This window comes from Ictalurus furcatus, chromosome 22, assembly GCF_023375685.1.
Source record: "Ictalurus furcatus strain D&B chromosome 22, Billie_1.0, whole genome shotgun sequence".
Lineage (NCBI taxonomy): Eukaryota > Metazoa > Chordata > Actinopteri > Siluriformes > Ictaluridae > Ictalurus > Ictalurus furcatus.
The window spans coordinates 1,866,786-1,879,175 of record NC_071276.1 but is presented as its reverse complement, the minus strand read 5'-3'; the positions used below and the strand labels follow the sequence as shown (position 1 = coordinate 1,879,175).

Here is a 12,390-nt window from a genome sequence, read left to right as displayed (position 1 = left end):
GAGGAAACCGGAGTAGCCGGAGGAAACCCCCAAAGCATGTGGAGAACATACACACACAGGGACGCGGCAGGAATCGAACCCTCAACCACTAAGCCACCATGCTCCATATTATATTATATTATATTATATTATATTATATTATATTATATTATATTATATTACATTATATTATGTTATGTTATATTGTTATGTTATAATATGTTATATTATGTTATATTATGTAACGTAACTGTGATGTTACAAATGCTATAGTTCTTCCAACCACAGACCTATAGAAACATCTGTTTCATATTAAGTAAACAGTAAATGATATATGACCTTATGTACACACATTCCTTTGTCCGACTGAAGAATATATAACATGTGGATCCACCTTTTCATCGTGTCTCTTGGTTCTATTGGTTTTCTTCTTTGAGAACTGTAGAGCAGCGTAATTCACAGAGTCCGAGTCAGGGTTCTGCAGGAACAAAGAAGATACACAGAGATGACATAAATAATAAATCAGGTAAACTTAACATATTTTCTCTAGATGTTCTTCTTGAGCTGGAGTGAAGTTTAATACAAATAAGAAAGTGGAGAAACTTCAGAGCCTAATTTTCTGAGAACCTTGAGGATTTCCTCCTGAACCACAGGAAAGCATGTGTGTTTTCAATATTCCTTTATTTATCAGTTATTATAATTACTCCTTTTATTACTATTATGTTAATTATTGCTAGTTATAGTTAGTTAATTAGTTAGTTAGCTATAATTCTGGTATTTGGTCACTTAAATTAACATTTTTGATCCAAACCTCAAATACCAATAATTCAAAAACAAGTAGTCTATAAATAATATCAACTTGATATTGACCTAATGTTCTGTCAGTGAAATTATTAATGATAAAAAATCTCTATGACCAATAAACAGAGAAAATATACTTGTATATAAATCATGAGGCTAATATTTTAATAACTAGATTATATTAATTAATTTAAAAAAATAAACATGTATGTCTGAGAAATGTTTGAGAACCTCGGCTTTTTTATCAGTTTATTTTTGAAACAGTTGAAAAACTGATACTATTTTAAAAATGTGTTAATTATGTGCAAACTATATATTTTTTGCTGATTGTACTTTTTGGTTAATGGTTTTCAGTTGCGTGCTTAAACAGTTTGGTTATATAACTTCTTTAGAAATGACTAGAATTAAGATCATCTTGTTGTTTTTTACACAGAACTGGAACACACCAACAAATATTCATCAGGCTTTCATGGATGAAATGTTTTTTTTTGTTGTTTTTTTTTAAAGTTGTCACCTTTTTTATGAACAAAGGAAAGGGTATTTCTATTTTAAAACATATATCTACAAAAAATATGTTAAAAGCAAAATGTGGATCTAATAACAGAATAGAAAAATATTTGGAAAAGTCTTTTTATCATGAACCTCTAAAGTTCCAGTCTTTATTAGAAGAAGGCAGCGTCGGGTTAAAGCAGAAACGATGTGAACAAGAGGAAATGACTGGATCATGTGTAGATGCCGAATATTACAACTGATAAGTTCCAAGAACTGCTTAAAAGATTTAACATTATTATTATATTTCATTACTAATATTTTAAAATTTACCCAAAACACTAAACATCATATTGCTGTAATTAATTTTTTGTTTGTATACAAATAAAAGATTTTTACTGACAGGTTAATAAAATTCTTCATCAGTACAAAAAGAAAAAAGTCAAATGTATTTATTTCTGTTACAAATGAAATCAGGGTTCATCATTCTGGAGGTGTGTGTGTGTGTGTGTGTGTGTGTGTGTGTGTGTGTGTGTGTGTGTGTGTGTGTAAATTAGTCTCAAATTTACCTCAATATCTTCTGCTTCAGCACCTAATGCAACACAAAGAAAGCATTTTTATTATTATTATTATTATTATTATTATTATTATTATTATTATTATTAGAGTAAGAATTTACCTCTAAGAGTTTTTCTGTTCTTCAGTATGATGAAGATCAGGACACTGAGAAGAATCACAAACACGGCACCAAACACTGCAGTCAGCATGAAGAACACAGCAGAAGAGTCTGAACCTTGGAGAAAAATATTAAATAAAACTTTTTGATCCCTAAACCTGCATCATATTTTAATTTAAAATGTACAGAAGCCTTTGTGAGGAAAAAACAGAAACCTGTAGCTTTATCCTCAGAAAATGTTTTATTTACACCTGAAAAAAGAAACATTATTTATAAACCTCAGTCATCTCAATCAGTGTTTACTGAAACTATTCACTTTGTATAAATTTACCTTTCACTTGTAAAGAGGTCGAGTTGCTGAAGATCATTTTATCACAGAAGCTGCAGTAATACAGTCCTGTATCAGAGACGGTTACTGCAGTGATTGTGAGAGACGTGCTCTTGCCATGAACAGACATCACTATTCTCTCACTTTCAGTAAAGAAGTAACAGTTTTCTGATGGAGCTGATGTCCTAAACCTTTTACACCCAAGACGAAGTGGAACTGAACCACACATGTGTTTAAACCAGAAGATGGAACCTGTATCAGTCAGACCATGTTGGCACCAAATAGTGACGTTATCTCCAGCTTCTGCCTCCAAAGTTAAAGAGCACAGAGTCTCTGAGATAAAACCTGCAGCCCATAAAACACAAAATATATAATAATAATATATATATATATATATATATATATATATATATATATATATATATATATATATATATATATATATATATATATATATTTTTTTTTTTTTAAACTTATAAATAACTTTAATATATACAGGTAGGACATGAGGGTTTTTTAAGGATCTGATCTTCTGTGTTTCATGTTTAAGTTATAAGAAAGTTAAATTCTCTATAAAAAAAAATCTCACAGATGGACAGATGTTTTTTCTTTTATGGAAATTTTCAGTTTTCTGAATAATTAAATTTGTCAGTTACACGACCATGTAATGAATAATGTATTTATATTACAAATAGAATAAGAATTTAGTAAAGCGACCATTAAGATGATGAACACTTACCCATGGCACAGAGAAACACAGGCAGAGTTTTAAACTGAACCATTGTGTATCAGCCGAGAGACGAAGAGGAAATGATCTGTTGGTCAAATCGAATGCTGCTTTATCTGTGTGTAGGGGTGTGGATGTTTATGCAGCCTAAAGCACTTTGAAAAAAACAAAACAAAATAATAATCTAAGATAAATCTCGTTATCTCACCTAACATTTCAGTAGAAGGTCAGCTGACTCAATGATGTTCCTTCAAATCCACTAATTTTACTATAAACATACTAATGTATAATTCAGAGATGTACAGTTTACTTGTGATACATTATAATGTATTCGTATGTTTTAAGAATGTACACTAGTTTATTTTTATATGGTAGAATGTGTAAGTACCCTGTGGGGACAAGTATTCTATATTCCAGTTATCATTTGATATTTATAATAGGAATTATTTCAGAGCATGATGGTACAGCAGGAAGCGTTGTCACCTCACAGCTCCTGGGTCCGGGGTTTGATCCAGGATAAAGTGTTCACTTTTTCAATCACCAACACAGCTTTTCATTTCTGGTTTTATGAAAGACTTTTATTCAGAATATTCATTTGGTTTGCAGTGCTGTGCTCTCACTCGAGTGTATTATAGGGGAAAAGTCTTGTGCTAAATGTTTATTGTAGTTCCGTACAGTGACCTCTTTTTATTTCATTATACAAACTACTGTAAGTATTTTATCCATTTTAACATGCCTGATCTGGAGAATGAGTGTGATATATCTGTTTGATATATGATTATCAGGAGTGTGAACTGCTCTATAAATGCTGGACAGCAATCGCCCTTCAAACATCATTTTAATAAAATAATAACGAACAGAATCTTTCAAGCTTCTTATTTTTGTGCAAATTGAATAGTGGAAAAATTTGCGTGTGAAAGCAGCCAGCGGTCAGAAGCAGATGAACCACAGATGAGACCGGTGTCAGTTTTCACAGTTTAAATGGAGCATCATACGTGCAAATGTACCAAGTGTCAGGTCTGTGGTTGGAAACTATTCAAACGATAAAAATGGACAGTTGCTGCATGTGTCTGAGTTAAGACGTTGGTTTAAGAGATGACTTCACGTGACTACAAGACTGTTGAAACGACTAAAGAAAAAAATTATCTAAAACTGATTACATTTACTTTTTTGTCCATTAATCAACATAAAATATCCCATAATGACATAGTAAAGAAAAAAACAGTTGGACACACATGGATTTGGGTGATTTTTCCCATTCCTCCTGGCAGATCCTCTTAAACTCAATCAAATAACTGTTAACGGACATCCTCAGCTCTCTCTACACATGTTCTGCAGGGTTCAAAGCTGGGTTTTGGCTCAAGGACATTCAGAGACTTGCTGAAAGATGAACCTTCACCCCGGTCTGAGGTTGTGTTCACCCTGAGGCAGGTTTTCTTCATGGACCACTCTGCATTTGTCTGCATTTATCTTTACCTCAGCTCTGAACAGACTTCCTGTCCCTGCTGCTGAGACACACCCCTTTTGCATGCAGTCATGTTGATGAGTAGCACCTGGTATTACTTGGAGTTTGGCCCAAAGAGTTTTTCCACATCAGACCTGAGAATCTCTTCATGCATGCCTTTCTAAGATGGTTTTCCTTTCCATCAGGTTCTCCCATCTCCAAGGAAGACTTCTGAAGCTCTATTAAAGGGACCATCCCTGACCAAGGCCCTTCTAGCCAACCATATGCTTTAAGCCAACTAAAGCCCCCCTAAGCCCCCCCCCATCATGTGGCACCCAAACCCCCCGCAATATATATATAAAATCTATCTATATATACCTGATCTATAATCTGTTTTTGATAGATAGATAGATAGATAGATAGATAGATAGATAGATTTTTTTGCTTTTGTGTTTTGTACTTTTTTATTACTTTCATAACTTTTATGATTTTTTAAAATAGCTTTTATAACTTTTATAAAACAATATAACTGACAGGTATGGAACATGAATGATCGGAAATGTTTGTGAACACTATAACTACTCTGAACAAGAGAACTAGGCTGTAATAACGTGGACTATTTTACATGTTGCATTATATTTGTCTTGCGTTCTATAAACATTCTCATGTGAATGATGTAAATTGGGACGCAGTGTGCGTCTCTTTATCCATGACATTGTTAAATCTCTGGATCTCAGCCCCTCACTGAACAGATCAGACACAGAGGGAGGTGAGAGTGCAGAGGTTAAGTAAGACCTCACGCTTGCAGGACAGAACTGGTGATATTTGGAAAGTTGCTAAGGTTTGACCAAAAAGTCATTAAATTTGTCGTTAGGCGTTTTTCGTTTCTGCAAATAAATAAATAAATAAATGAGATTCGGAATTCGATGGAGTAGGAAGTAGTGAAGTTGGAGGCTCCTGCTGATTTCGATTAAAATTGTAATTAATATGTGCTTTTCGGTCATACAGTATAATTTGACTTATTCTACTCCGTTTCCTTGTTGGCACTTTTAACTTTGTGGCACGTTAAAATGTTTGGAAAGAACATGAAAACCTGTGGTAGTATTCAGACACGACTGAGGCCAAGTGTGCGAGTGAGTCCCCTTCTCCTCCTGAACCTGTGTCCCCGAGCGGTGACCCTGACTTCACCGCATTCAGGCTCGAGCTGCTGGCTTTACTGAGGAAGGACATCGCCGATATTTTTAAAAAGGAGCTCCAGGAGACTCTCGGGGAAGCGCTGTCTACTGTCCAGCTTGACCTGCAGGCCATGAAGACACAGCTGGCTAGTGATAAAGTCGCTACCGAGGCTACCCTATCAACACTGAAAGGTACTGTTGGGGAAATAGAGCACGCGCTCTCTGGTTGCACCGATGACATAGTTCATATGAAGACTACTATCGAGTCTCTCACTGCGACCGTGACTCAATTAGAGAATAAATGTGAGGATTTGGAGTCGAGGTCACGGCGCAATAACGTTAGGATAGTGGGAGTTCCAGAGGGCGCTGACACCTGTACAACTGCTGCTGTAGCGTCCTTGTTAAAGGAGGCGTTTGGTCTGGAGAAGGAGCCGGTTTTGGACCGGTCCCACCGGACCCTTCAGCCGAAGCCGAAGAATTGTGAACGACCACGAGCTATTGTGTGCAGATTCGACTATCACAGTGACTGTGTTGACATTTTACGCCGTGCGAGAGAGCTCGGTGAGGGATTGACCACCTCCGTATTCCCTGACTACACAGCCAAGACCGCCCGGGCCCGGGCCGCGTTTAACGAGGTCCGGCGTCAACTTCGTGGTATTGAGGGCGCTCTCTATGGAATACTTCACCCTGCTCGGCTTCACATTACATATAACGGTGTCCAGAAGGACTTTATTTCAGCGGAGGAAGCAGGAGACTATGTTAAACTCTTGATATCGGTGTGAACTGCATCACCTACACAGCGGAGGCTTTTTCGCTCTTCTTTTATTTCTATTTCTTGCACTCGGCCTTCCAGCTCTACAGAATTCAGATTCTTATTGAAGATATTGTCGGTGCATTACTAGATTTTGTGGATTACTCCTCTTAAATCTGCTTCTGTATTAATGTGCTTCTCTGTTTTGAGGCTCTGACCGGGTTAGAGTTTCTGTTTATTTAATTTTATTAGTGTTTATCTCCTCGGCTTTACGTGCTACACTGTTATATTATTTGTTACAAGTCTTTAAAAGTTAAGGACATTATATTTATTATTGTGTGCAGATTGTTTATCAGACTTGAAGTCAGTAGTTGTTATTTCTCTTACTGGAACTTTTTGTCTTGGTAATTTTGTTGGTTAGTTCAGCTTACTCTGCGAGTTGTTTTCACATTGTGGACAACGCTCAGTTATTGTGGGAAACACTGCTGTCTCATTTGTTTATGGAGACTTTGGGTGTTTGGAGGATTGTGAGAGTAAGCAGAACATGCCGATGCTTTGAAGGATGTAATGTTATTTAATTGTGAATCTGTTTTTAGAGGATTTAAACCTAACATGGTGAACAAATTATATTATAGAATTCAGGCAATTTTACTGGGGTTATCTCATACAGTGTAGCGAGTAATAATCTGGAAAGACCTTTGTAATATCACAGTCTAAAACTGGATTTAAAGAGAAGCAAATTAGTAAATGAATCAAATGTAAATGAATCACATGAAAATGAATCACTTGAATATGAATCACATGAAAGTGAATCACATGTAAATGAATCATACGTAAATGAATCACATGTAAATGAAGCACATGTAAATGAATCATATGAAAATGAATAAATAAATTAAAGACGAAATAATAATAATAAATAAATAAATAAATAAAAATATAAAGTTGCTAAGTTGGGAACAATGGTCTGCACTGTCAGTTAGATAAAAGTCAGCTAAGCTCCGCCTCTCCCCAGCAAAAAGGAAATACAGAGGTCAGAGAGAATGCAGTTTTTCATTTAGACACATTCTATTTGAAAAGCAATAAAATACACCGAGTACCAAATGATGCCCTGTCTGTGTTTTTTTTTCTTGAAAACAATTTGCAACCCCCTTCCGATCTCTCCCCTCCCCCCTGTTAAGAACCACTGCTTTAAGCTACATGTTTAATAATTAAGTTACAAATGTAACTCGCCTATATGAAAGGGTTCCCTGTATGTGTGAGTGTATAATTCGCTAAACACAGCTATTAAACACATGTTAAATACTTCTGATAGGTTAATAAGAATGTCTTTCTGTATTGTGCTCAAACTGGTGACGGCTCTTTCACACAGATTCACAAAGGGGTTTTCAATCCAACTAAACTGAACATCTGGAGTTGAAAAGTAGTCATGCAACTTTTTATTACAAATTTGCAGGTGGTTTGCAATCACCTTTGTGACAGACTTCAGGGCAGCAATGACAATGATGTAGTGCCTAAACTCAGCAGAAACCAGAGGAGCTCTCTCATTTCTAGGCCCTTTCCTGCTAGGGGATAAGGAGTGAGATCTGTCTGTGTGTGCTGTTCCTGCATTGCTATTCTTTCAGAGTGTGCCTCCCTGGCCTTTTGTCTTCCCAGACTAACCCATAAGGGGCAATGGTTGGGCTCTTGTTAGGCCTCCTTGTGGCCACACATAGTAACTGGTGCCTCGCAGCTCCGGACTACACGGCCTGACACACTGTATTCTATGGGGTTTGAAGACACAGAATCATACAGGTTCTCTGACTGCACCCTACTGGTTAGTTTGTGCCTATTCATGCACCTTCACACAAACAATCCCTCCCATCTCCAAATAAAAAGACATAACTCTGAGTGTTTCCTAACTGGTTGTTCAGAAGTCCTGTGTGTTCTCTATAATGCTTGTTTTTGTAGAACAGAATTGTCTGGTACATTCAGTACATGGAGTAAACTCACAGATCTCCATTTCAATTAGATTTTTAAAAATAATATAGACATAAAGTTAAATGGGATAGGTCCAGGTTATGAACTTCCTTCCATCCATCCACCTTCTATACCGCTTACTCCTTTTCAGGGTCACGGGGAAACCTGGAGCCTATCCCAGAGAGCATCGGGCACAAGGCTTTATGTACGTCCTTCATCTTAAAATGCAAACTGCTTAAAAGTCTAAAGAATATGAATGTGTGTGTAACTCAAAAAACTTTTATTCTACCAGATTTTTTTCTCAAATTTACACCGAACAAACACTCACACATATTATACTCATATTATACTCTGATCTCAATTCAAACAGGAGTGGTGTGTAACAGTGTTTATTGTCCAGCAGATGCCAGTGTGTGTGTGTGTGTGTGTGTGTGCAGTTATAGGCTACATCTGTGTATACAGTCTGCGTTCAGTAGAAATCAATTAATTACGATCAGTTATGATTTCATGTCATATTTACATGTATTATATTTATCATTATTATCAATATATCAATATATGTGTCTTTAGGTTGTGAGGGAAATGATTAATTTCTTACTTTGTAATAACTCTGTTCATGTTCATCAGTGAATAATGCTGCTTGGGGTCATGTCATGGAGATTAGTAGCCTACAGAACGTTCTTTCCTCTTTGTTGACATAAACATGGTATTGTCTTCAGCAATGTCTGCACATCTGCTAAGGCCTTGAAACCACCAAACTGGATCAAACCTCCTAGAACTCCCTTTTCGAGACTCGCAGATGTCCAACTCTCTTTATCTTAATCTTATATAGCCTAGTGCATGTGGGAGACGAGTGCATCAGAGCGCTCTCATCTTCTTCTTCTCATTCTTCTTCTCCTTCCTGCATCTCTGTATCTCCTGTAATAAAACTACTTCATCTGAGAGGACGAGTCTACTGGTGTTTGTCTACATTTCCACGACAAGGTGTTGACTGAGATATAAACTAGTAGTGTCTGTAAATTCGGTAGTTTCCTGTATGTTCAATAAACATTCATTTCAAATAGGAGTACTATCATTTTATTTATTTGGATTGATCAGTAAGAAAATAAATAGGCTATACAAGTAAGAGTGTTGATCCAAAGGGATAATTTATTAAAGCAGTTTGCCAGGAAGTAACAGCAGTAATGATTTCAGTTTCATTTTAATATGCAAAATGTTATATTCACAGAATAGATAGATAGAATAAACAGGTGACACTGGAATGACTGAAGAGCAAATTAAACACCAAAAATAAATTCACTATTGACACACAGCATATGAACAACAGACTAGAGCACATTACAGTGATTACACACTCGAGTTACAAACTACCATTAAATACGCTTTCTATTACTGATAGATTATAGGTCAAAGTATAATAATAATAATAATAAATAATAATAATAATAATAAAAATAATAATAATGTAAGCAGTATTTAGACAAATGACAATACATATACAGAAGCTAAATAAGAACAGTGGACCAATTCAGACAGAGATTCAAATTAAAAATAAAAGAGATTTTAACGTGCTTCTAAACATTATTATCTTTTAAATCTTAAAACATTTAAACCCTGAATGAATACTCCAAAAGCATGTTTTGGTCTTGGTACTAAACAAAAAGGGACATAATTATAATTTTAAAGATGGTTATACATGTGTTGTTATGTAATAAAAAAATTAATAAATAAAAAACAATAAATAAATAAATAAATATGACAACCCTACCACTATTGGAGAGTTTCTAAATGTGTGCTCAAAAGTGCGTCAAGAAAGAGAAGAAAATAGGAATCCAGATGCTATTATTTTGTCAAAATGGTGGTTAAATTGGAGAAAATGATCTCCATGTATTTTTCCCATCAGCCTCCACGCAGACGGAGGGTCATGTAAATGGTGCTTTCCGAAACAATGTTGTAATCCTGCAGCTTCCTGCCACACTCCAGCTGTTGGCCGTTATAGATCAGCCGCTGCTGGTCCACTGGTACACCTTCTTTCTGGCGGACCTTTGTCATCAACTGATCGACGGTCTCGTCGTCAGTGACGTCGTATGTTTTTATCTGGCCCTTCTCATTCTTCACGAACACCTGAAAGGGCACGGGAGTCATGGAGACCAGCAGCATCACTGTGGATCCTGAACTCAGACCGTAATCGCTCACGGTCTTCTGGTCATGGTCCAGGATCTGACCGCTGCTGGCTGAAAGCTTCAGGCGTGAGGCTCTTGCCTGAAAGTGAGGAGCAATGCGTTGCTTGAGTTCACCAATGGTGGAACTTGGCAACACATTCACACGCTGCTGTTTTCCACTTAGGTCTTTGATAGTGAGGTCCATTGTATTCCCCAATTAATGATCTGTGTATAAAATAAAACCAAAGAGGATAGGAATCAAATTTCTGCAAATATTCCACCTCACATATCATCAAAAAGCCATAAACATTATCATCTTCATCATCTTTTTACTGGAGCTATGAGACTAATGTAGTTAACAAGTAATGGAAGCTTATGAGCAATGTTTAGCATTATACAAACAGTTCTGTACTTTTTTTTTTAATTTATATATTCGTTTATTTAAAACTTATTATGTGATGTAAGCTAAGTGAGTGTAATGTTTGAAGCTTTCACTACTTTCACTACTAGTTAGTTTATACTGGCCAACATTTAAACAACAAAAAAAGAACAAGAAGGACTAGAAACAAAACATATACCAAACAGCTATACTACTAATGAATTAACTGATTGTAAATATTTGTTTCAGAAAACCATCAACCAGAATGATTTCTACTGGCAAATAATCATGACAATGCAAACAAATACATAATAACATACAAATAAAACAACAGCCTAGAAATAAAACCCAGTAACTTTTACTTTATTTTACTTTGGATCAGTGAATCATTTAGGGAGTCATCTCTACACTGTATGACTGAGTCATTTAGAGTCATTTTATCCAAACCAAAATATAATATTTAACATTATTAGAATTTATACTTTAAAATAGATTAAACCTTACCTTTTGAGTAAATGATGTCTTTTCTGTCCTCAGTATTCTTTTACTCAGAAGAAATCCCAACTGAACATCCTTTTCAGCTGACTGCAAGTTATCAGCAGAAACAGGACCACAGCCACGCCCCTTATTTACAGAATAACCAATGGGAAATAAGCATGTGAGAGCTGAATGACAACACGCCCCGCCCACTCAGTTAGGATTCACTTTCCGTGTCTTACTCAGTGTCTTTCTGTTTCCATTCTGCATTCGTGCGGAAGGTAAAGCTTTTATTAAAAAAAAAAAAAAAAATCTGTAATGTGTGGTGCATTTGGGATTCAAAGCGAGATTTAAAACAGGACCGCATCAGTTTCTTTCATTTTCGGAGAAAAGGATGACGTGAGAAAAGTGAAGGCTATAGGGTCACGTGACGGGGAAAGCCCGCTCTAAATCCCTACGTCACATCTTCTGGAATGTTCAGTGCCATGGTGTACTGTGCATATTACACTTCTCCAGTATATGCTACACAAACATATATTGATGATTTTTTGGTAGATATTAATATATATTTTAGCTTAGTATGTGGTACTGGACTAATATCACTGATATTACGTGGTGTACTGCAGTTACCTGATTTACAAGTTCAGTTGTTTTGTTTGTTTGTTTGTTTTTACCTCAGAATGACTTCCTGCTCCTTCCTTTTTGCTACAATCAGTTATTTTCACCATTTATATGATCCAAAATGTGTGGTAAACCACTTTAAAACACATTCTTTCATTCAGATGAATTATTTATACTCACATCCCAGCCTCAGTCAGTTTCAATTTCGGAGAAATCAATTATAAAATGGGATGGCTTGAAGAAAGCGAACGCTCGAGTAATGAGATAGGAAAAACCCTCGCTAATGCACTACATCGCATCTTCTGGAATGTTCAGTGTCATGGTGTACTTGTATATTATACACTTCACCAGTATATATTATACACATACAATCAGGCCCATAAATATTTGGACACTGACAAAGTTGTTGTTATTGTAGGACA

The 12,390-nt window shown here is 36.0% G+C and overlaps 2 protein-coding genes across 3 annotated transcripts; both read right to left on the bottom strand.

Moving 5' to 3' along the window:
- Positions 1 to 207: 207 nt before the first annotated feature.
- Positions 208 to 3,061, bottom strand: LOC128599166 (uncharacterized). 2 transcript variants are annotated; one of them, XM_053610624.1, is made up of 6 exons: positions 3,013 to 3,061; positions 2,277 to 2,618; positions 2,161 to 2,196; positions 1,949 to 2,062; positions 1,839 to 1,861; positions 208 to 457 (listed from the first exon to the last, which is right to left on the bottom strand). In XM_053610624.1, exons 1-6 carry the CDS (start codon positions 3,053 to 3,055, stop codon positions 320 to 322), a joined length of 696 nt encoding a protein of 231 aa, XP_053466599.1. In that variant the 5' UTR covers positions 3,056 to 3,061; the 3' UTR covers positions 208 to 319. The 2 variants fall into 2 exon arrangements, with proteins under 2 accessions (XP_053466599.1, XP_053466600.1); XM_053610625.1 differs by lacking the exon at positions 2,161 to 2,196.
- Positions 3,062 to 9,379: 6,318 nt separating this feature from the next.
- Positions 9,380 to 11,847, bottom strand: LOC128599273 (uncharacterized). Its single transcript, XM_053610782.1, has 2 exons — positions 11,375 to 11,847; positions 9,380 to 10,716 (listed from the first exon to the last, which is right to left on the bottom strand). The coding sequence occupies exon 2, from the start codon at positions 10,694 to 10,696 to the stop codon at positions 10,229 to 10,231; it is 468 nt and encodes a 155-aa protein (XP_053466757.1). The 5' UTR covers positions 10,697 to 10,716; positions 11,375 to 11,847; the 3' UTR covers positions 9,380 to 10,228.
- Positions 11,848 to 12,390: the final 543 nt, after the last annotated feature.

Bases quoted from the DNA above. Each gene is read 5' to 3' on its own strand.
- LOC128599273 (XM_053610782.1), bottom strand. From the start codon at position 10,696: ATGGACCTCACTATCAAAGACCTAAGTGGAAAACAGCAGCGTGTGAAT.
- LOC128599166 (XM_053610624.1), bottom strand. From the start codon at position 3,055: ATGGTTCAGTTTAAAACTCTGCCTGTGTTTCTCTGTGCCATGG. The intron at 2,619-3,012 runs GTAAGTGTTCAT...TATGGGCTGCAG, and splicing joins TGTGTTTCTCTGTGCCATGG to GTTTTATCTCAGAGACTCTG. The intron at 2,197-2,276 runs GTAAATTTATAC...TTCTTTTTTCAG, and splicing joins GACCTCTTTACAAGTGAAAG to GTGTAAATAAAACATTTTCT.